Raw genomic sequence first — 24779 nt, 5'->3', positions numbered from 1 at the left:
AAAAGAAATGTAAAAAAGACAAGTTACAGCAGGAGCTGCTGCTTCTGGCTCCATATTAAAAGTGCTCAGATATAAACGTGGAATACATCTTCTCATCTAAATCTCGGCAGCAAAACTAATTAGTGCATTTCACAAAATGCCAAACTGTTTATTTATATGAACAGGGGGGTGAGAAATCCATAACAACTGTTTTCTGTAGCATGTACATTTAAACACATGAAGCTTAATGCAGTAGAAGGAAAATGAAAAATTACAACTTTGCCAGTCAAAGTTGAATTTTTGAGATAAATTGAAGTGCAAGAGGGTTGTTTTTCTTCTTTACCTCAATAAGCTCCCATTACAATTAGCTGAAAAATGCATTGTTACGAGGCTGATTTGAATAATTAAGGTTCTTCCGTATTGTATGAAGGAGCCATAAATGTCAATACGTGACATATGCAGTAGTATGTATGGATCAGATTATATAAAGTGACACACAAACTATATGCTCAAGGACCGTTTTATTGGAATGATACAGGGAATCAATAAAGTGCCAAAATAAAACAAGATACATTTACATTCAAGGGGTTCTTATCAATAAGGTATGAGAGTCAATTTTCTTTTAGTAGCCAAGTTTAAACAATAATGCTTCTGATGATTTTATACCTTTCTTTGTGACTTCTAATAACTTAATTCTCTCTCTAAAAAAGATGCTCTACAAGAGGCAGCAGTGGTACACATCCGCCCTGCTGAAGTCTTCCTGACTGAATCCCTGCCCACTCCTCTATGACCCTGACCTCTGACCTCCCTGATGTAGCAAGCGGAGTGAGATCAATGGGGTTCAGTGAGAAAAAAGGGATCTTACATCACCGCTGTAAGTGCCAGCAGCACGGAGAGAAGGCTACTTAGCAAAGCTGCCGAGCCATGAACTGCCTCGGCTCCATTCCTGTCGTTGGTCAAGGTGGTGTGAACCACAGGTGCTTCGGTTTGCCTTCCCTGGCAGTGCCTCTGGTCAGCGCCCACGCAGGCAGCGTAGGCCATGGCGTGGGCGATGTAGTTCTGCTCCTGGACACCCTGGAAAAGGTGGGCCATGGGTCCACGTGCGAGCACTGCCACATCCTCTCCACTGTGGGTGGCTGACTCTGTGGGGACGGCAGCCAGCTGGACGTAGTCTTTAGTTTCTGGAAAAGAGACAGCAATATTTCACTGCATTCATTTAACACTTTGTCCAAAGCCACTTACAATGAGTGTACTTATATTAGATTACATTAGTAACTATATGTAACCAAGAAATTCTTTCAGAGTTTATTACAGCTGTTTGTATGCATACAGGCGTTGTGCTTTCATAAGACAAAAGACCAAAAAATAAAGGTTACACTCAAACTTTTAGAGATTGATCCAGCCTCTCAGCACCCTCCCAGCTGTGACAGATCACAGTGAAGGCTGTTATGAGAGAGATCTTTTCAATTAAGTCTGCTTAAACAAAACAAGCACTTATAACGAAGTACACCTGGCTCTCTTATCTTTCCCCGTTCCCCCAGAGGCAGAGTTTTCTAATTTATCAGAGTGAGAGCAAAGAGATAAGAGCTTTATTTACAGGACGATATAGAGGATGCTTTAATTTAACACACAGGAGGTCAAACTGACCTGCGTCCAAACACTTACATGATACACAGATCACACAAATAAGCAGCAAGTAAGAGTATACATTGTAGTGTTGTTTCTGTTATAGTGTGTTTGAAAGTTATACAGGGTGTGAGCGAGTCTCCAACTGTGCACCACCTGCTCCGAGCGCCAGAAAGACAGATAGAGGTAGTAGTTAGCTGGTGAACATAATGGAGCACTCAGTGGCTAAAGAGCCAGAGTTAGTGGAGACCAAAACAGAGCTAAAAGGGGAGTGAATAGGCAAATTGGCAACTGTTTATTGACATGTTCACATATAAGTAAACATTAGTAGTCGTAGGCAATAAGGCCCATATAAATCAGATGCTTCTCAACATTAAGAAGACTACACTGTGTAACACTGATAACAGCATCATGAACATGTTCATTTTTAGATTAAATGTTAGTGTCTTAAAAAATATTTTTTGTTAACCTTAAAGGATAAGTTCACCCATAAATAAAATGTAGTCACTATCTACGCTGATGGAAAGTCAGGTGACATTCTGTAGTTCACAAAACATATCTGGAGCTTCACAGAAAAACAATGTTGCAGCGTTCTCCTAAAAAAACAAAAAGAGACATAAAATGGCTTTATACTGCCCGTCCAGCGTAATGCAAGTCTTCAGAAGCCCTCAAATCTCAATCAATTTGGGATCTCAGGGCTTATAGAGATTTAGTAAACACCAGAAAAGCTTTTTGGGTGAACTTATCCTTTAATAAGAAGTTGTTTTTGCCTTCGATCCGTCGCTGCAAGACGGCTAACTAAAGCATAGTTAGCTGAATGTATTCATATAAATAAAACAACAAAAAAGCCTCACGAAGGTTTAAAAATGAAGTAATACTTAAGTTAGTCAAATTCAATAAATGTGTTTGTAACGCTAACATAAACAGCTATAAGACACCAGCAGTCTTAAACAGTCTGTCAACTGCTTAAGTTTCTTTTAAGTGCCTATAAATGTCAATGATTTAACTAAGAACTTGCTTATATGCTAGTTTTAACACTTCTTATTCTTAGTCTTTTTATTGTTAACAAGAATCTTGTTAGGATTTATAATCACCTATTACGGTAATTAACGTTTATTATAAGGACCATAATATAAAGCATTACAGAATGCCAGCTAGTGCAGCTTTGACTGAAGTGTGACTGAGTTTTTCTGACTAATGCAGAAAAGATGAGGTGAGACTTTAATCATCCATGAAGAGGAAGGCCTTACATGCTACTTTCAATTCTTACTTGTGCAGTAATCTATTGATTCTTGTTGTCATATTACCTTAACTCAGCTGTCACTTTCTTTTCTGGTTTTAAAAAAACAACATCGCAAACCAAATTAGTAAAAATGTCAGAGAAGGAGAAAGCACACCTGATTATATTATAAGGAAAGGTTATACTGTATTATAGGAGATAGATCTAAACTCAGGGGGGGAATGTAAAGGTCAGTCCAGTTGTTCTGAAATAGTTCTCTCATCCCCAGTGTTTTTGTCCTCACACAAAAGATAAGACACACAAAAGATAAGGAAAATTAAGAAGTTACTACTGTCTGTAATCAATCAGCTATTCAATCGATCTATAATCAGCTATATACGATATTGCAGAGTGGTGCAGAGAGAGCAACCTCCTGTTCTGTAAAACAAATGAGATGATTGTTGATTTTAGAAAAAAGGAAAAGACATTCACCCCCTGTCCAACAGAGAACCTGTCATGGTCATCACCCTGGTCAGGAAAGCTCTGAAACAGTTTTATCTGCCAACTTTTACAGGGTAGAGATAGAAAGCACCCTGTCATGGTTTGCTGTAACTGGTCAGGGAAATTGCTCAACCCAGGTCTGAGATATTCTTGTAAGGAAAACAAAGAAACATTGAGTTAGTCTTACTAGTGTTGACTTTTCTGATGTCTGGGCGAGTGCCATTGATGATTTTGTGTCCGGGTCCATTGCCATACATCAGAGTGGTATAAGGCAACACATCCATCGCCCACAGGGGAGATTTACCTGGAAAATACAGGAAGAAAATGGAACATTACCTTTAATTTATCTTTCCTATTTTTCTCCGTTTCTTCTCTCAGTCTCAAGGTGCTAAACATATGAATAATGAACACACACACACACACACACACACACACAGACACATAGAAGGGGGGGGGGCTCAGGTTCCCCAGGGTGCTGCGAGAGGTCTACAGCTTGTTGAGTGTCTCAGTGTTTCTCTCCAGATGAGCCATTAGCCTGGCGAGTCTCCCCGCTGATGAAGAGCTCAGAGTTTCACAAGCACATTAATCACTGCTGCACCGCTGGGAGGAAGAGGAGGAGGTGGAGGAGGGTAAAATAAGGATACAACTGGAAAGAGAGAGTAGAAAGGTGGGAACAGCACGATACAACACAAGTGCTCAATCAATACACTCTTTGGAGGCAGATACAGATGATGTTTGTGGGCCGAATCTTTAATGTGAACACTTTCATGCCACAAATATCAATGTTTTTCTCAGGATTTTATTCTGGCCAGGGTGGAAACACCTCTGAAAGAGTATGCATAGTACAAGTCAGTCCAAACAAGAAAACATTCTGGGAACTGAGCTATCTTAGTATATCAACAAACCTTTAGATTACAGCCTGCAAATTACAGTGTACACATTTTGTACATAGCAGGTACTAATTAGATACTTTCTGGGTTCCTGCTAGAAACAAATATAGTCCTTTAGGAGAGACCCAAAAATTTAATTACACTGCAAGTTCTTTTTTTAACTCCCCAGTGCACATTAAAGTGTAAAGAGTACAGACTCAGCCTGTATTTGGTTTCACATTCAGAATCTTCAACATCAGTTTTGATCAAACTGATCCTAAATCGGACCCCAGAACACATTATTGTTCCACGCTATATTTACATCATTCTTAAAAGATACATTTAATTATTTTTTATAGCTGCAGCCATAGAGATGCAGTAATTTCCAGGGTTAGACTCACGATGTGAGACTGAAGCAGCCAAAAGGAATTCAGACACCATTCATTTGATTATGTGCTTTCCCTACTGTCTTCTGCAATAAAGGTCCATTGCATGAATGCATATATTGTGCTCTTGATAAAACCCTCTGTCCCTCTGTTAATGTCATAGGTTCAGCTCGGGTTTTAAAGGTGTAATTTGTAAAATATGCACAGAATTCAAAGGTAGCTCCAAAAATATATAGTGCAACACATCACCAAAGTAACCTACAGCTGCTGCTCACAACACTCTTTGCTGTAGTTGTCTATTGATTCAGCTAGCTGTTGTTAGCTAATTAGCTCTCTTAGCTGTGGTGCTAGTTGCCTTATTAGCTTACAGTACTGGACTACATAGTCAGATCATGGAGGAGTCGTCGCGGAAAACGGGGCTCAGCTCAGCCTGGCTCAGCAGCCTTCCGGTGTACACGGCTGGGACTGAATACAGCCTCCGTGACTGACAAAGGTCAGTTTGAAGACACAGTACGATACAGTATGGAGATGATTTACAGCAGTTCTGGCCAGGACTATGACTTCAGGGATGAGAAGACACAGCAGGTGGGAACAGAAGAGGAAGGCAGTGGCAGAGGACGGAGAGAGAGTCGGGCACCAGCAGCCGGTGATCTTACTCAGTGGATTAAGGATTCATTTTGACCAAACCAGAGGTGATTAAGGAAAGACTGGCCAAGACTGTTTTAGTGAGTTTGATGAAAAAGTGTGTTTTATGCTGAGTTAATGAGGCAATTAGGCTCGTCTTAGTTCAGTAAAAGAGAGAAACTTGAATTCAGAAGGTGTTCAGTTGTTTTTATCTGTTCGGTAAGGAAAGTAGCTGTTAAAGTCTTTCCTTTATTTTGTTTACTCACATCTCCCAGCTATCAGAAAAATATCATACAACTGTCTCTTGCAGTACAAGGTGGCATTACGAGACAGGAAGTGCTGGGGCTAGCTGGTTAGCATGCTTGCTAAGGTAGAAATCCCTGCACACAGCACACAGATGTCTTTGACATAAGGTCAACACTGTTGTTTCTTCACACGCTGTTGATAATGTTAGTTCACTTTTTAAATAAACTTTACCCAGAGCCTCTGGGTAAAGGAGATGGAGCAGTGATGGAGAGGAGACAGAGAGCTGAGGGAACAGAGGTAAGGGGCAAGTAAGGTTGATAAAGAGACGTTCCAAAGGGAGATTAACTGCCGAGAAGGACTGACAGAGCGAGAGGAAGTTAAGAGAGTATAATGTACGAGAGAGAGAGGCATCGGCGTTGATGGTCAGAGACAGGTAGAAGGAAGAGAGACAGGAAGAAAGCGAAGGACTGAAATAGAAAGGCGAGGGAGAGAAAGGCTGCCAGCTATATGTGTTTACCCAGGCTGTAATTGCCAGGGAGAGAAAGCAGAGGAAATGTCAAGCTGCTGGTGGCAGAGGCACACTGAAGCTGAGAGGGAGCAGGCAGACACACTCACACTCACACACACTCACACACACACACACACTCACACTCACACTCACACACACACACACACTCACACACACACACACACACACACTCACACACACACACACACACACACACAAAATGCCACCTTGGTTGTCTATTGTCGTGGGATGTAAACACATGTGGAGGAGAGGGTAGATGGATGGGGCAAGGAATAGAGGTAGAAAGGAGGAATACAAGGAGCTGAGGAGTGAGCTGATGCAATACCAAATCAATATAAGAAATTCAAAAACATGATATGGCAACAACTTTCAGAGGAAATAGCTGAATACAGGATGTGAGCTCATAATTACCCAGAATGCTCTGTCCTCGAAATGGGTATCCATTGAAGGTGAAAGGGTGGGAATGGTCAGCCATCACTATGGTGAGAGTTTCATGCTCTTTGGTGAGTTCAAGGCCCTTCTCAATGGCGTAGTCTAAAGCAACCGCCTCATGGAGAGCCATGTACGCCCTGCCAGCATGGTGAGCCTGGTCAATACGCCCACCTGACCACACAGAGAGAAGGAGGGGTTAATGAGGAGAGGCGGTGAAGTAATGGATCTGGTGCTGATTGGTGCTTTGAGTGACAAAGAGGACAACTGGTTCTTTCCCTTAAAAGTTATTATGTTATGTAGTCTATACATCAGAAGAAAATTGTCTGGTTATTTTAAAAAACTGTTCACAAGCCTGTCGTTTTACACAAATGACTTGGCACTTGACTTGAGGTTTGCTGTTACGAGACTTTAGTCTTACTCAGACTTGTGACTTGACTCAAAAGTTTGGTAAATCACTGAGGAGGGTAGTGAATTGTAATTTTAATGAGCTACTGAGACTGTTCAATACCAGAAAACACTTGCAAACATTGATGCACACAGTAGGTGTGAGGTGGAGGTAGATTCCAAAGTTTGAGCCTTTGGGATCAGTTAGAAATGCGATACATTTCCCTTTACACTGTTACAGGAGAACAGATGACTTATTCATATGGAGGCGAGTCTGAAAAATATCTCCTGGAATGGAACAAAGATGAGGAAAGGTTGCCCACTTTCTCCCACAGAGAATTTTAGATTCACCGCCTTGCCGGGGGATAATGCTCACGTATTTTTATTTTTAACTGCAGCCCATTCCTCTGCGCCTGTCCTCTCCACAGGCCGTATTGGAAAGTGAAGTAGACTCCAGTTAATAAGTTGTGGTCTCAGTGAGCTGTCAGTGATTGGGTGCACCATATGCCTGCTTCTATTTATACATTTGCCTGTTATTTTAAAGTCATTGTGAAGACACTTAGTAGCACAACAGAGTCCCCAGGCGGCTGCCTCAGATTAAAGGAGAGATGGATGAGGAGGCCGGTGAGGTAGCCGCGTGGAACAGGAACACGTCAGCCAACCATACGCGGTTAGCACACACTGCGGCAAACTCATCGAGCTGTATGCAGAATCAATGTCAAATCACTTGATCCACTGCAGGTACACACTGTTCTCTACCATGGTGTTTACTGGAGGTTGGCGCTACATCAGATACCACGAGGATCACCTCAAAACAACTCAATATCACTGCTGAAGGTGCTATAATACAAACGTAAATGCACATCGATGTATTGGCAAACCACAACAATTACCAGTGTGGTCGTTTTCTGGTCACTTGTGACCCCTTTGTGATTAGAACAGGATCAATAATTCAATTGAACCCCCGAGACCAGCCAAAGGCTTTTCCCCTATTTTTAGCAGAACCTTCCCCTCTCCGGGGGTGTCATTATCCAACCCTAGATGGATTAAGTGATGGGGAGTGTGTGGAAGGTGGGCGAAGCGGTTGTCCTCACCCTCCACTAACAGAAAGAAGCCCTTTGGGTTTTTCTGGAGGATGCGGATGGCCTTTTCTGTAGTTTCGACAATGGACGGGTCCATATTTGGGTCCCTGTCTGCCTCAAAGCGCAGATCACCTGGTTCAAACAGAGCTGGGCAGAGAGAGAGAAAGAGAGAGAGAGAGAGAGAGAGATTTTTAAAAAAAATGCAACAACCATATTTTTTCATGTGAAAGTACAGTATGCTTGTTTTATCAGCCCACAGTGAGTGGAGGTGCAGCAGAGAGGAAAGTCCCATCATCCTCCTACCACTACTACTATTTTCAGCACACAGGAAGTGATAAACCACGGTGTGGGGGTAAAATCCAAAGTCTCCGCAGCAGCAGGAAAGTCCAGGAAAAGCTTGATGACTGTCTTTCTACATTTCACCCACACCATCACACATCATGAAGAACAGATGCAAGTCCACTGACATAATGAATCTTAGCTGATGACAACAGTGGGGCATTAAGCAGCTAAAGATTCACATATTTACATCAGGAGTTGGTAGAGACAAAAACGCAGCAAAAAGGAGTTTAGAATTCATTTTTTAACACAAATAAATGAAATTGTGCCACACAAATATCTGGACCGCAAGTAACCAAGCCAGGCCCGAACCCAGTTCAGGCTTTAGTTTAGGTTTATCAATACAAGAAAAGGAGATGCAACAAATAACCTCAATAATGACTGTGTTCCATTTAGATTTACCAGCCTCAAGGTCCTTTTGTCCGCAGGCTCTGAAATGGCTTACTGGGACACTTAAATGGAATGGAGTCATACTTTAAGGTATTAGTTACGCCTGCGTTCTTACAGCTGGGAAAAGTTAAAGGCGCCCTGAGGCGTTTTCTTACTAGCAAAAGTTTGTCTGTGTATCCTCGAGGCCTACCAAAGGTGTTTTCCTTCCCTATAAAATAAATGCAAAGCTGATTTTTTAGATATTCCAAATAATGCATTGTTTACATCAATGTTTACAAGTAAGCATCTACCTATTTAGTACCTTTGTTGGTACTAAATGTTACCTATGGACACAGCCAGGCTAGCTGTTTCACCTTTGTTTCCAGCCACAAAGCTAACTGGCTGCCAGTTTCAGCTTAAAATAAAATAGACAGAAATCTGAGTGTTATCAATCCTCTCGTCTGACTCTCGGAAAGAAAGCAAGCAAGCATATTTCCAAGTGTGGAACGATAGTGTGCTGCAAGAATTCTAGTTCTTCTAGTTCCCTCGTCTTGAGGTCAATGGGTGTTCAGCTAAATGCCGAAAATAAGGTCTGTGGTTTACACAAGCTTAGAAGATTTTCACGTTTTGTCCTAAGACATAAAATATCCCAGTAAATGTGCAATTAAAGCAATTGTGTCTTAAAACAGGCAAAATGAGACCACAGAAGTTGTCGAAGACATTACATCATCACTGCGGAACACAGAGACTCATCTACTCACAAGTTCGTCTTTACAGTTGGACTTAAGTTGCAAACTATTCTAACTGTAACTTTACAATCTGTAGATTGATCTATTTGTAGTAAAGTGTGTATACTATAGCCTATAGTAACTGCAAGGGTATCCATTAACTTGTGAATGTCTTTTGAACACTCTCAGTTCAGCCTATAACGTATGATGCTTAGTGTTGGTGACACTGAAGTCATGTCACCGTCGTGAAGTTTGTTTACGGCCTAAAATTAGCTTTTTACTTCAGGGGATTTCATTTACACTAAAAGTGGTGTTCGTCTCTGAAGATTATCCTGCTCAACAGAACTTGTAAGTATCTTTAATGTGTGTTTGCCAAAGAGCTTATTTTTGGCAATAATCCAAAATCCGGTTATGAAATCCCACGGGCATTTTGTTGAGGGAACCAGGGCAACTTACAGGTTAGCCTAAAAAAATATGTCATCCCTGCAGCACTTAATCCCTTGAACCAGGATAGTATGGTTAAGCAGACATATTGTCACCATGGTTACCTGCAGTGAAATATACATTGTGCACCAAAGTGTAGAGAGAGAGAAGGTGGACTGGGAAAAAACTTTTATGCAAGCAGTTATTATTGTGGTGTGTTAATGATACGATGTGAGAGTGTTCAAAAGACATTCACAAGTTAACAGATACCCTTCCAGTCACTATGATACAAACACAGCAATCATAATAACATGAAAATAACAGCTAAATGTTGATGTTGCCATAGTAAAAAGAACTGTGTGCTGCTGACTACAGATTTGATAAAAGACTCATGCTGCATGCTGTGAATGTTTCAGCACCTTGAACATTATGTAGGTCAGGTACAGTATTTTGAGGTAAAACATCTATTCAAGACTCAATACAAGATGAAATCAGGAGCTGGAACCTGGTGAGTAAACCAAGGTCACCGCAGGCCTATTGTTGTTTTGTTCTTCAAGCCCTGAGGGGAATGCTTTGCCTTCATGTAACACTCGGCTCTGCTGGAAAGCAAAGCATAAGAGGGCAAAGAGAAATAAAAAAAACGAAACAAAAAAAAATAACTCACCCATGAGGTAGTCAGTGGTTTCAGGGTCAACAGCATCAAAGTCTGTTTTGTTCCACACATAGCGGGCGACCTGCGTGACACACAGGACACATCCCATTCACAGACAAAGTGGAAGGACGGCGTTAAAAGTCTTTCGCTTGAGTCACTGAGCGACCTTTAGACCTTTTGTAGACTGTACTAAAATACTTTTCTCACAGTGTTTATTGATAAATGATAGTATCAGTATTACATGAAATGACAAGCTGAGAAGTTTTAAACTCTTTAAAGCAACTTTTACTGTAACTTCTGGGTGATTTTACTGATTGCGGAAATTGTACTTGTTCCTAATGTATCTAACTAAAATAATTATTTTCTATTTTATTACATGAGCAGGGGGAGAAGAGTATAGAGCTAATAATCACTTATTTTAATAAGAAAATACGTTTTAGACTGTGGAGTTATTCATGGATAACAAAGTAGAAAGTTATTCTGGTGATGAAAATGTCTAACAGCTCCCTTCATTCAGTGTTTCGGATTTAAAAGTGTGGTAATGACACAAATCAACAATCGATGCTCATTCAAAATGTCACTCTAAACATGACATAAATACTAGTTCTGCTTGTACAGCATATTTTCACCCAAATGGCAACATTATGCTTGTATTTCTTCTACAGCAGCTCACCTTAGAAGATTAACCACACAACAACAAATCAGTGAAACTAATACTATTATACAGTAGTTACGTTACAACTGAGCAGCACGGTGAATAGTTCACATATAGGATGGCAGCAGGAGCTGTGATGCTCTTTGAAGGGGAGGCCCCTAGGCCCTGAAAAAATGACAACATACTCGTGTCTTCATTTGACACCTTCCTGCCTTTGTAATTTTGCAGCCTCCTTTTGGTATGAGACTCCTCCCTGAAGCTGTTGCTATATTTGAGGCTGTTTTCTTGGTCTCTGAGTCTTAGTTAAACAGAAGTGGTACCTTTCCAAATTTCATGCTCTGCCACTCATTGATGAGGTTGCGTCCGTCTTTTCTTTTGCCCCTGGAGGCGTAATCCCAGGGGTACTCTGGGTCCTTAGTGCCCCTAGGGGTCATGTACTTTCTACCTCCACCAATGATCACCTAGAAACAGACACACACCAGCACAAACACTCACATTCAAATGTAATGTAAATTCATTCTGAAACAGAGTACAATTGTTAAGAGATAATGCCATGAGAATGATCTGAGTTATGGAGAAGCTCACATCTATGTCTGTGTTTGAGAGGAGCTGGGAGGAGATGTCGGTGCAGCCATCCTTCTTGGCACCTGCTGGCATGTCAGCATCGCTGTACCACTTCCTACTGGCGGTGTGGGCGTAGGTGGTTGCTGGGGTGGCATGTTGCACCCGCGTGGTTGTTACAATGCCAACAGACTTACCTACAAGATCAATTTGTTTCATGATTAATGTGTAGTAGGTTTATATAAGCCTATATGTACAGTAACATTTGCATTCTGCTGTATCTTTATGTAATATATGAATAGCTTTCAGGCTGAAGTCTGAGCAGCTAGTAGGGTGATGATTGAGGCATTAATCAGCAACTTTCGAAACCCCCTGTAGATCCTGAATATCATAATTATATATGGGGTAGTAAATTGTCATTTAACTACCTTGATGCCAGGCACCTCTCTTTAAATTACTCTTAAAGCCTCCCAGAGGCAGCACAGAAAAGACACTGTGGCACACAGCAATGCAGTCCAGGAACACTGAGATGAATGGGCTGGAAGCAACATTCAGACTGCACCAGTTTTCAATAGGATTTATCATTTTCTCCTGTGTTGTGCCAATCGTGCCAACCTCTCCATAAACATAATGAGTTCTCTCCCCAGACAGCTTAACAACCATTCACACCTGGGCTCACCTAGCCCTAACAACCCACATGAAGGCCGGGTGGGTCAACGACCCACAAGTGGCCCTAAAGACTCTGAAACTCAGAGCTCACGCGTGTCCTTAACGACTCTGTAAGGACACTCCCACACAGAGTTTAAAAGCCTGCAGCTCCTCTCCAGTTAGTTAGAACTGAAGAAGCCTCTTGGATGAGAGGTGAAACGTCCAGTTGCCTACGATACAGCACTTAAAGAGTAAGTTAACACCAGGCTGAAACACTGTTTTGCTGCCCCCAGTGGTCAAAAGTTTTCAAGTCTATTTCCAGCATCACTGATGTTTGTGGTTTGGTGAGGTCAGGATTGTGCTCTGTTGTACCTGTAACCGCAACCCAGTGATGTCACAGGGTCCTGGAGCACACCTGCGCATCTCTACAGCAAGTTGGGAAGTTAAACCACTGGAGGTCAGCAAAGACAAGATTTTCAAGGAGTGTTACTGGAAAAACGTACTCTTTAAATGAAATTAATTGACAGAAAACTAATCGTAACAATTTAGATTTTGTTAAGCAAAAATGTTTTCTGACTCTAAAATGTGAATATTTGCTGGTTCTTTTATGATGCGCTGTGGACTGTTGTTTGAACAAAACAAGACATCATCATGAAAACGTCACCATGGACACTGGGAATTTTTACAATTTGTTGTTAAGATTTTGTAGGACTTCAACAAGTGTTATTCCGTTGTTTCATTCAGAGGACTAAAGCAAAAATATATGCAAAGTCAAATAAAACAAAAAATCCACATAATTTATTGTTGCAGAACTGCTTTTGTTTCTTCTTGCCCTTTTACAAATCATTTTAAAAATCATTATCTTGCAATAGTGATCCAGGCCCCCCACGTTGGGAACAACTGGCTTAAATGTTCCCTTCTTGCCACATTAGTTGTGGACTTTGCTGTAAGGACCATTTCTAAAATATTGTTTTTAGACATCAAAGACTAAAAACCACTTTCTTATTCTATGTAACACACACAAATACTCACACACCTGAGTGTCAGTCTCCGGTGCTGTGCGGGGTCAGGGCCACGGCTCTGTGTGTGTCTGTTATTAGATATTCATGGCCACTGATAACGTGGAACATGATAAGACTCAAGGTCCTTCCTGTGCAGCACATCACCCTGCAGTGTAACTTGTAGCCACAGGCTGCTGATGCCCCCGGCTCGAGGCACTGCAGCTCACAGCAGAGCGCTCAGCTGTAAAATCAGGTTGTGCTGAGGCGGTATAAGACCTGAGGGATTTTCTTTTGTCAGGAAGCTGAACTAAAGTGTGACACGGCAGGGCTGTGTCAGGTGTCTTGCCTGCTCCCTGACAAAGAGTCACAAATTCCCATTTGTTGGTTCAATCACAGCACCATTTGAAGACAGCCTGCATTATTTTCCCCCTCAGCATTGTCTGTGCAGCAGAGAGCTGTATTCAGTATGAGTCACTCTACATTTGCAGAAAATTGTCACTACCACTAGTAACATTTGGTGGTGTTGGTATGAGAATTAGTTTGGCATTAATAATAGTATGATAGTACACATGAGGATGGCATGCCGGTTCTTAATCTCTCTTATAATATTGTGATTGGGCTTAACAACCCTCACAGAGCACAACATCAGACTAGGAGTTGTGTATCTGTATCTGGATCTGGATGTGAACCTGATTGAGACCTATCCACACAGACTGAGTGCTGTGATTGCAGCCAAAGGTACATCTACTAAATACTGACTTGAAGGAGGTGAATACTTCAATCACTTATTTTGCATTGTGTATTTTGAATTAATTGACATTACTTTGAAGAAATCTGTTTTCAATTTAACATTAAAGATTTTTTTTTTTCCATTTTCCATTTATAAAAGCAATGAAAGGGTAAAACAATTAAGGGGGTGAATACTTTCTATAGGCACTGTATATCAAATAGTTTTAAAAAATGGCTTGGTTAAGCATGTTGTTATTCACATTGTACTGTGGGGCTTACCAGCATCTTTGGCCCACTTCAGGATGGACGTGACCTCGTTGCCCTTCTGAGACTTGCAGACTCCGTTGCGGGCGGCTGCATTCACTCCGAGGGTGTTCAGGTTGGTTTTCACTCCGCACAGGTACGCTGTGGCTGTGGCTGCACTGTCTGCAATCTGGAAGTCAACACTGTAGGTCTGCACCACACACACACACACGCACACACACGCACACAAAGATGAGCCTGAAGATGGATATACTGCTGGACAGCATAAGATTAAACTTTAATGTTCCCTGTGTGGAAAATTGCTCTTGCAGCAGAAAAAATAAAAACAGAAAAGAAAAATTGAATATTACAAGCAACATAATAAGCAACAATTACACATTTGTTACCTATAAAGTAGTCTAAATGGAGCCCTTACAATGAATTTGTTCTCCTTATATTATTTTCTAATGAATCTGAGTATCTTGTTACTTGTTAAAAAACAGAGGAAATAAAATGTATGAATGCATGGCCCTTTAGGGCTTCCGTATTTTCAGGATGTTCAAAAAGTGGTATTTGTCGACTACCGATGATAGGTAGGGAAAACAGTACATTTGGGAATTAGCTTTAGCTACAGCTAGCCGTGGCTGTCTTGCAGCTAGCTTCGTTTGCTTTATCTGTGTAGTTGATTGTTTTTGTGTAGGCAAAGAGTGAAGTCTAAAGATGACAGCAGCAATACAAAGCCAGAGTAGAGTAACTACACAGCCAGTAGTAGGCCAAGTTATGGCAGAGTTCATATACTGTTGTCACAAAAATGACACTTTTCTTTTTCTATAACAGTACTTACACATCTGTGTACAAGTTGAGGAAGAAAATGTAATTTTAATTAGTCTAGCTAAACTTTATCTACATTTTAGAAGCATAAAGTCACACCTCTCTGTCTCTGGTCACGGGGCTGATCACATTTATATTGCAACCAAACACAAAGAAAATATTCATTTTGTGTTACTTGAGCAAGTTTGATCACGAGGTTATACATTTGTAACTGCTGCACGAGTAACGTTAATAAAAATAACCGTGAACCACGTCAGTATGAACCATCAGAAAGGTGCTGAAACGACATGATATTGTTATATTTTCATAATATGTGTATAATGAATAAATAATATATCTGTCTATTCATCTACTTAAGTTTGTGTGTGTGTGTGTATGTGTGTGTGTGTGTGTGTGTGTGTGTGTGTGTGTGTGTGTGTGTGTGTGTGTGTGTACCTTAGCCAGTCCCACACTAGGGAAGGTGTCCATGGTCATCACTGTCTCCTCTCCAGTCTGGTTCTGCAGCTGTCCCTTGAGGATACGTGCTGCTGTGTAGGTTGTGATTCCCATACCTGATGCACACAACACACACACACACACACACAGATGAGGCTGAAGTAAATATACTGCTGGACAGCATGAGTTTAAACTTTAATGTTCCCTGTGTGAAAATGAAATTGTATCAATCCTTTCAATATCTTCTTACAATTAATTTGTTCTCCTTACATTATGTTCCAATGAATCTGAGTATCTTGTTAGTTGTTGATATTGAAAAGCAATACAATGTTAAATAAATGCACTTTTAAATAGGTCTAATAGCAGCATATATGCAGGGTATGCAGAATAATGGCAGGAGGATGTGTTCTACTCATTCCAGCCTCAATGTGATTAAATGACAGTGTTGCATAATCTACCATCTCCAAGGAAAAACAGGATGTTCTTGGCCACATTGGTGTTGAGCTTCCTGTCCAACACTGACTGCAAAGTCTGCTGGGCCTGCGACCTCCAGAACTCCGGGTTCTCCTCTTCCACTGTAGGTGAACACACAGATCAGACTGGGTTTGATACAGAAGTAATGGTATGATTAATGTATTTCCTCTCTGAACACACTTCAACTTCAAATGTGACTGACACAGAGAATCAAAGGGCTGGTCTCAATGTGAGCATGAATTAAAAAAAAAAATCCAGCTGACTGCTCTTTGTTCAGGCCTTCTGGGACTTGAATGTGGGTGTGTAGCATGTTTGTTTGTAGCTGTCACACCACCCTCACATGCTCTCTTATCTACTAAAGTACATCTCTCTGTGCTGTAACAGGTAGTTTGTTATGGTCGTCCAGTAACAAGCAGTATGCTGATGGCAGCAAGTTACGTAACTCCACAAGTACCGAGTGTGCTCGTTTGAAAAAGTTTGGAAGCCCTTTAAAAAACGAGTGGGTAGAAAAGTGTACAAAAGAGTAAATGATTTCAAAGGATGAAAGGAAAGGTGGAAGCTGAGGAGCCATTAAGTCAAAAAAGGGAGATGGAAACGAGGGTAAAAAACAGAGCTCAAAGTGAGAGACAGCCCTGAATGGGTGGTGATTAGTTTTAAAACAGAACAAAGAATAAAAGAGAAGAAGTCTAACCCCGGGGTAAAAAAAAGGTGAGGCTCATTAATCAAGCTCAGCATTTTCAGGCCTATGTGATCTTAAGGGAAACAATGCTAGTTTGTGTTAAGCTAAAACAAAAAATGATACAAAAATGAATTAAAAAATAAAAAACACTGTGTTCGCTGCTGAAAATCTGCAGGTGAAACTTGAAATAGTTTAAGTACTGAAACAGTTGATGTTGCTGAAGTGGTAGTTGCAATACAAAGTTTAAGTGGAAGTGAAAGAAAGTGGAAGTGAAAGAAAGCAGTAGTTGTTGTTGCTGTGCTGGGTGAGACCTGAAAGTATTTTAAGTGTCTTTTCTGAAATGTAAGCAGTTGAACTGTCAGTTGAAAGAGTGTGAAATTAAACTACACGTGTGTGCGCTGTGGTAGAAATGTCAGTTTCAGTGTCAGACCTGATATTAGTTTTCAGCAGAAGAAAATTCAGTTTAAGTGTCAGTTGCCATGTAACTAGTGAAAGGTGTGGAAGTGTGAGGGAAAGTGTACATATGACACATAGACAAGGAGCATACAATGTGAAAAACTGAGAGGTATGAAAAGGTTTACCTAATTTTATAAAGTACACTAGGGGGACAATGCTTTAAGGTTTGAGTTTGGAGTTGAAAGTATGAATGCATTTGAAAGATTTGAGGAGGAATTGGCAAGATTCGAAGATGGGGGAGTTTTCAGAGTTAGCTAAAGTTGTGGGAAAAAATGTAATATTCCAAAAGTATGATAGCAAGATAGCTCAAATCTGAATAGAAGCACAGATCCTTAATGAGATGAGTTTGACTTAAAACTCCTCAAGTTTGACTAAAGTTTCCAGAAGATATTATTAGAACATAACAAAATACACGTCTATGAGTGAGCACCACTGAAGTAGATCTTTTTTGTCTTACCTTTGGCACTGGAAGATCCAAATGCAAGCAGCAGAAAAAGAGCAGAGATGGCCACCCTCGTCAGCTCCATGGCCACGGTCAGGCTGGAGAAGTGCTGCTCTAACCTTGCCAAAGATCAACTCCTCCACTGAAATAGGCTAAATCTTGTCTCCGGTCACACAAGCTGCCAATCATCGTTATCAGCATGCCATAAATGCATAATGACCAATGAGCCTTTGGCAAATTTACGACCTCTGACTGGAAAGTTGGGTTGGGTTGGCAAAAGATGGTAGGAAAAATTTATAGAAATCCGCATATAGCTAAATGACAAAACAGTTAATAATGAAGAGCTGATATTCTGTATATGTGGTGGTTCGATCAAAAATAGTGCTCGACAAACAGTTTAAATCTAAGAAATTAATTATTGACTGCAGTTAAAGCTTTAATGATGATAAAAATGTATTTAGAGCATTATTTATGATGCTGTGCTGAAGATCAATGGATTGATAATGAGTGTACCAAACAACTGTGTGTGTATGTGTGTGTGTGTGTGTGTGTGTGTGTGTGTGTGTGTGTGTGTGTGTGTGTGAGATGTTTAATCATAAGTGCACTGTATCTGACAGATAATGCAGCAGTTACGTAAGTGAGAAAGTCAGAGTCCACTGGGACTGAGCTGGATGGCACCAACACACAGCCATCTATTTCCCAATGAATACATTAGCAAGAGAAGAATATTTCAGCTGTCATGTTTTGTTTGATTGCTTGTTCAAAATGTCTCCATCACAGATCGTGATTAAATAAGAGGCAACACAGCGCCTGATGTTTGTTTCACTTCTTATTCGACAGGTACAATGCGTCACACGGATAATGGAACATTTAGCAGAGCTAATGAACACCTAATGTTCCCGATGAGTTTAATTAGCCTTGTAAATGTGGATGGGCCCTTGGTGATGAGGACTGTGGTAATATGGTGATATGAAACTTTTTTTTTTTTGTTCTCTTTCAACTGTCAATGGGAAGCAGGTAGAGCTACTACTAGGGGAAAAACACACATATGGTAAGGGATTCAATAAACTGTATGTGGGCGTCTCTTTGGTGTAACCATCATTCATAATGAAAAGAAAAAGAATGTAAAAGACATTAAAAAAACAAGCATGAGTCCCAGAGAGAAACCTGGAGTGCAGCCTCAAAAATATAACTCAGTTATAAAAAGTGGAAGGCACCATCTCTACAGCATTTCATTAAAGGAGACATATTATGCTCATGTTAGGTTCATACATTTACTTTGGGGTTACTACTAGAATAGATGCACATGCTTTAATGCTCGAAAAATACAGCGTTTTTTCTCATACTGTCCAGTGCAGCAGCACTACTCCCCCTCTGAGATGCTCTGTTTTAGCTCCTGTCTCTTTAAGGAATACCTAGTCTGCTTTGATTGGTCAGCTCACACACACCTGAGCCAGCACCGCTCACTGTCTCCAGTCGGCTGTGTCATGTTTTCAGCTTCCAGTTAGCTTCACCTCTATAGTGAATATAGGCATTATAAATTATACAAAGACGCTTCAGGATGTTGGACGGGTCGGCTGCCACCCCAAAGCATCAGTTTTTGACGAGTTGGGAATGAGACTCAAAAATCTACTTTTCTTACAAATGCACCTTTAAAGGATAAGTACCGTTTTTTACAACCTGGACCTTATTTCTGGCAAAAGATATGGTCATTTACTCACCCAGATAACTTTGGTGTCATTCGGCGTCGTTCGGACGAAATTAGATCCAGTGTAGCGGCGATATATCCATATAATGGGAGAGACGGGGCAGCGACACACAGCCTCTATATAACGCATTATCTGCCACGAAACTAGTTCATTTCATCAATATTTTGTTATGATATGCTAGCGCTATTAGCCTCTGAGTCCGGGCTCGTCCGTTATCAACATCCGGGGTCAAACTAGCAGCAGCAGCTACAGGTAAACAAGGCGCGCTGTCGCGGGTGCGCGCGCAGCTCAGAGACGACATCTTCCAGGTCAGAGGTAGTAGCTCAACCTACAGACCCCGGATGTTGACAATAGACGAGCCCGGACTCAGAGGCTAATAGCGCTAGCATTTCATAACAAAATATTGATGAAATGAACTAGTTTCGTGGCAGATAATGTGTTATATAGAGGCTGTGTGTCGATGCCCCGTTACTCCCATTATATGGATATATCGCCGCTACACTGGATCTAATTTCGTCCGAACAATGCCGAATGACACCAAAGTTATCTGGGTGAGTAAATGACCATATCTTTTGCCAGAAATAAGGTCCAGGTTGTAAAAAACGGTACTTATCCTTTAAGCAGGTATAAGGCAAAGTAAGTATTAGGCAAATTAAAACCTTGACCTGATGGTGATGCTAGACGAAAAGTCTGAGGATATTAAGGCTAGGTCATCAGGATTCATCCACTGGGGACCATGAATGTCTGTAAATTTCATGGCAGTCCATCCAGTAGTTGTCTTTCTTTTTTCTTTCTTTCTTTCTTTCTTTCTTTCTTTCTTACATATTTCCATCTAGCTGATGTGTGGCTAATATATCAGGTTTCTTGTAGAAATGTTGCTCTGTCTTCATAATTTGATCACCTGCGTTCACACACTGGAGTAATAAACATGAGTCATTAGTCAGTGTGATGACAGTTGGATGTGGGGGCTTCAGGTGTGATGAACTGACATCACAGTTGAAACAATTCAGGCTATCTGCGCTTTTCACAAAGATATATTTATTCTTAATGCTACAAATACATTTCCATTCATCTGTAACACCCAAAACAAAACACAAAAGCGTTCTGAACACAACTAATAGAAACACTAAAAATACTAATGGACATTATAAGAACAAGTAGATAATGAGACAGATGTAGTTACTAATATGAATGTTTTACTCTGTATTTGTTCAACATGCTGCAAGTCTAAACTCAAAGGTTTTCACTCAGTGGGCTATTTTTCGTCTTTAATTTGACCCTCATTGTTATAGTTACTTGTAAAAGTTTAGTAGTAAAGGGTGGGATTTATAAATAAACCTGACTTTGACCTTGATCACAGCACCTGACTGCGGCTCTGTGAAGGAGAAGCGTGTGTGACAGCTGAATGGGTTGGTGCGGTACGCTGCAGGTCGCGTGGAACCGGCTGACATGTCGTCAATGATGCCGGTGAAGAGACGTGACCACACCGTGTCCTCACTGGTGTGGTACTCGGCAGCCAAGCAGGACAGCAGACTGTTGCACACACCCGCTGCCATCTGCTACAGAGTTATGATTCATGATGGTATGATGTAAGCTCATTACTTAACTGTAGGCTACACACAGCGGTGTGTGTTTGTGTATAACTACAATAATCCCCGTGGGAAAAAAAACAGGTTGTGGCAGCAGGTACACAGGCAGAGCAAAGAGACGCAAAGAACATTACAAAACACACTATCCTAATGTTACAGGAATATAGAGGTCTGCTGTAAGTGAAAAGCAACTACCAAGACTATCGATGCTGACGAAGCACAGATACCACGTGAGACCAACGGCGTTATACCACCGGCAGACAAACCCTGTTATAAGCTGGAACCATTTTGTCAGAATTCATGCACAGAGATGAACAAACAACACAGATTAATGTTAAAAACAACAAAAAAGTGATACCATCTTTGAGTGAAGTTATACTGTATATGACACATTCACAGAATATAATGAGAAATCCTGAAATTTAAGGAAAGCAATATGTGGAATATAAACTGTCTGTTGCCATATTTTCCCCCACATCAGTCCTCCCATAAGATAACATGTGTGTGTGCACTCAGTAGTGTCTTGGGGTTCAGTTCAGCTGCTGCTGTGGATGCTGAGGTCAGGGCAGAGAGGTGCTGGCAGCTGAGCTTCACCACTGACCTCCAAAGCAAATCCTGGGAGACTAAGAGGGGTTGAGATCTTCAAGCTGCCAAAAAAAAGAATGTTTCTCAGTCTAAGTGTCATTATATGTTGGGCCTACACTTAAAGCACAACATTTCCTATAATCCCATGGTAGCAAATCATATATGAGATACTCCTGTATCTCTAAAAATAGCATTTAGTTATGTCAAGGATACTTCAAGTGTCATATGGTATGGAAAGGTCAAAGCAATCAAACCCCCCACAGTTGCTGATTGGTCTAGCATTTATCTTAGTCCAATGTGGATGTTCCAGACTATGCTATGCTGTACATGGTGTGTGAGCTGTACAATGGTTCAGTGTCATTTTTTCAGTTAGAATTTTTCATGAGACTGAAACTCCAGTCATTATCTACTCAGCCCGATGCTGATGATACGTTGGGGAAAGTTTTGTAGTCAACAAAACATTTCTGGAGCTTCACAGCAAAACAGGGTTACACCACTCTCCTAAACACCTGAAGTAGACGTGAAAGAACCACCAAAAAATACAAGGAAAAGAAAAAAGAAAAAAAAAAACTGGCACTACAATCCAAGTCTCCGTTATTTTACAGTTTGTTTGTTTTTTTAAGACAAATTCTGTACTGTACTGTAGCGCACCCTGTCTGAAATGGGTACACAAGCTCAACCGACGACAAGTGTATATAACATCTCAAATCAATTTAGGATCTCTGGGCTTCCTGAGTGTGTGTGTGTGTGTGTGTGTCATCATTGCAACACTTGGCCATGGAGAAACCTTGTGTAGTGGGAACTACCACAGAAGCAGTTCACCTTTACGAAACTTTACAGGTGTGTAGCCTTAGACCTCGCAGAGTTGTAGCAGGAGAAGAAATCTGTCTTTATGTTGCGTTCTCTTGCTTGTGCAAGCCGCACTAACATCCACATATTTACTCCTTGTTGTCTGCATACTTTTACATCATACCGTCTCTCCAGGTGAGTGGAACCATCTTGCTACCGGTGAACTTCATCACTCTTCTTCAAACCTCACAACGACCAGACTTTTGTCCAGTTTTTCTTCTTCGGAATCTTTACCCCCCTGTTGATCAGCTGTGTGAATGTGTGTTACATGTGTTTTCCTCTAGTCATTTCACACCTGTCACGTTTGTGGGCTACAGTTTATTTCCTGTTTTATGTTGAAAGCCTCTCCTCATGTGTTGTGTATTGTTCAACACTTCCTGTCTTTGTCTTGTCAGTGTTTTCCCTCACTCTCTGTCAGATCGTCTGCGTTCTTTATGTCTGTTGTCCTGTCCTGTCTCGCTCCTTGTGTCTTCCCTGTGTTTGCTGCCTGTGTTCCTTGTGTTATCCTGGTTTCTACTTAGTTTTGTTTTTGCTCTTTATATTTTTTTGCTTTTGTGGCCTGCCTTTGTTTTTGGACTTCAGCTTTGTTATGAAAGCTCATTTTTTGTTTCTGTGACCCGTCTGTCCTTTGTGTACATCTGTGGATTTGTTTTTGGAGTTCTTTCTCTACTCTACACACCTGTACAGTGATTCTCAGTATTATATATAGCCCATGTTATATCTAAAGTTGCAAAGTTAAAGGAAACTATAGTGACTTTAGATTCTGTAAAACGTCTCAAGCAATCTAAGTAAGTCTAAAAGGTGCAGTATATAAGAATTTTAGTTTAAAACATTCATAAATGAACAAAAACTAGAGACCATGATGTGATGGGATCCCATCAGCTGTGATGCCGTCATCAAGTTCAAGTTCTGACTCGTGACTACTGAGGAGTCATGGGCAGAACCAAACCCATCTTTGAGCTGGGCCTTCATTTTGACCTCAGCTTCATTAGGAAATCATTCCATACATTTCTTTTCATACCCCCTAACTCCTGCAGCCCCTGGGCCTGGCTCTGTGAGACATGGCAAAATGTTTGTTCATGCAGTAATTCTTATTTTGTCTGTGTCTACTGCAAAAGTCATAAATCACAATCATGATTGGCAACAGCCAGTGAGTAGAAGACAATACTGATGTGAGCATTAGTAACAGTGCAACCAGTCATTATTCTCATTACTGCCTTCAGTGTGGTTTCAAAATGACATTTGTGTCATGATTTTGAGTGTTGGTGAGGATTTTCTCCGTGCTTGGTGTGTTTTTCTGCCTGTGTGTGATTCAGAGGTGCAGTGGAGGCCGGCAGTGGTTCCTGGAGGTTTGGAGCTGCTGCCTCACATACCTGCAGCGGATCTCGTTATCACTGCAGTTTAAATACTCTGGTCTACTCTTCACTCGCTGCCAGATTGTTTTTGACTCTACTACGTGGCAGATCCAACCTTCGAGCCTCTATTAGATCTGTGAAAGCTTGTATTTTTGCTCTCCAACCAACCTAACCCTGTTTTCTTCTCAGCCTCTCCAGTGTTGGCGTCTTCTACGAGTTCCAGCCTCTCAAGCCTCCGGGCCTACGCACCTCAACCTCCAGCCTCCACTCACCCTGAAACTCTCTGAGCCAATCCACCTGTGTCTCACTCGAGAATAGCCGCAGCACAGCCACCACAATCCTCAGTGCTTCACCTCGAGTAACCCTCTGCTCTGGGAGCCCTCCTGCAACTCTACCTCTGCCAGCTAACTCAAGACCTGCACTTCTTTCTGACCTTTTTTGTTAAATAAACCTCTTAAACCCTTCCTGGTCTGGTTGTCTGCTCTTTTGTCCTGCAACACATTTTCAATCGTCACAATTTGTCTTCCATTTTCCCCATGCTATAAAGTAACAACAATACTTGGGGTTTTCTTTCATGACTTATATCAGATATACTTGATAAAAGACGAGGAAGCCCAAGTACTGCCACTTCTACAAATAGCTTATTTTAATTTATATGGAAACTGAATGACTACAGAAACAAACAAAGAACTGTATTAGATCACATCGCATCGAATGGCACCAAATCGTCCTTTATTAAAATGTATTGTCCCTGAATCTGTGTATTGTGTATGAAAAAGTTGGATGGGCACCTTAAACAGTAAGACGTGACAGCCACTGGTTTCTGTTTCTTTTTAAAGCCCTGAAGGTCAACATGCCACCACATCAGCTCTTTATTAAACTGCTCAGAGTCGCTGTTCAATACGCTCTAGTGATCATATAATGCTCCAAGTTCCCCGGTAAACACTAAAAAACTATATTTATTTGTATTCTGTCATACTGCTGCTTATCTGTTATAATTTTTTGTGTACCCATTCTGTGTACTCGCTCTGTGATCATGTTCCTTGTTTCCGTTTGTTATCAAATTTTTGCACCTATTCTGTTTTATTATTTGTGCTCTGGACATCATTGAAAATGAGAGCTTTCGAGATTTAAACAATGGTTGAATGAA

The 24779-nt window shown here is 41.0% G+C and overlaps 1 protein-coding gene across 1 annotated transcript; it reads right to left on the bottom strand.

Moving 5' to 3' along the window:
• Positions 1-694: 694 nt before the first annotated feature.
• On the bottom strand, positions 695-17627 carry alp3 (alkaline phosphatase 3; the record flags this gene model as incomplete). The annotated part of the gene is made up of 11 exons (XM_084351006.1): positions 695-1160; positions 3513-3629; positions 6391-6582; positions 7890-8024; positions 10401-10470; positions 11364-11504; positions 11629-11801; positions 14262-14436; positions 15492-15607; positions 15950-16066; positions 17558-17627. 11 exons carry the CDS (start codon positions 17625-17627, stop codon positions 841-843), a joined length of 1626 nt encoding a protein of 541 aa, XP_084207132.1. The 3' UTR covers positions 695-840.
• Between the last annotated feature and the right edge of the window lie 7152 nt (positions 17628-24779).

Source organism: Pagrus pagrus, assembly GCF_965226575.1.
Source record: "Pagrus pagrus genome assembly, chromosome: 4".
Taxonomy (NCBI): Eukaryota; Metazoa; Chordata; class Actinopteri; order Spariformes; family Sparidae; genus Pagrus; species Pagrus pagrus.
This window is presented reverse-complemented; position numbering and strand designations above follow the sequence as displayed.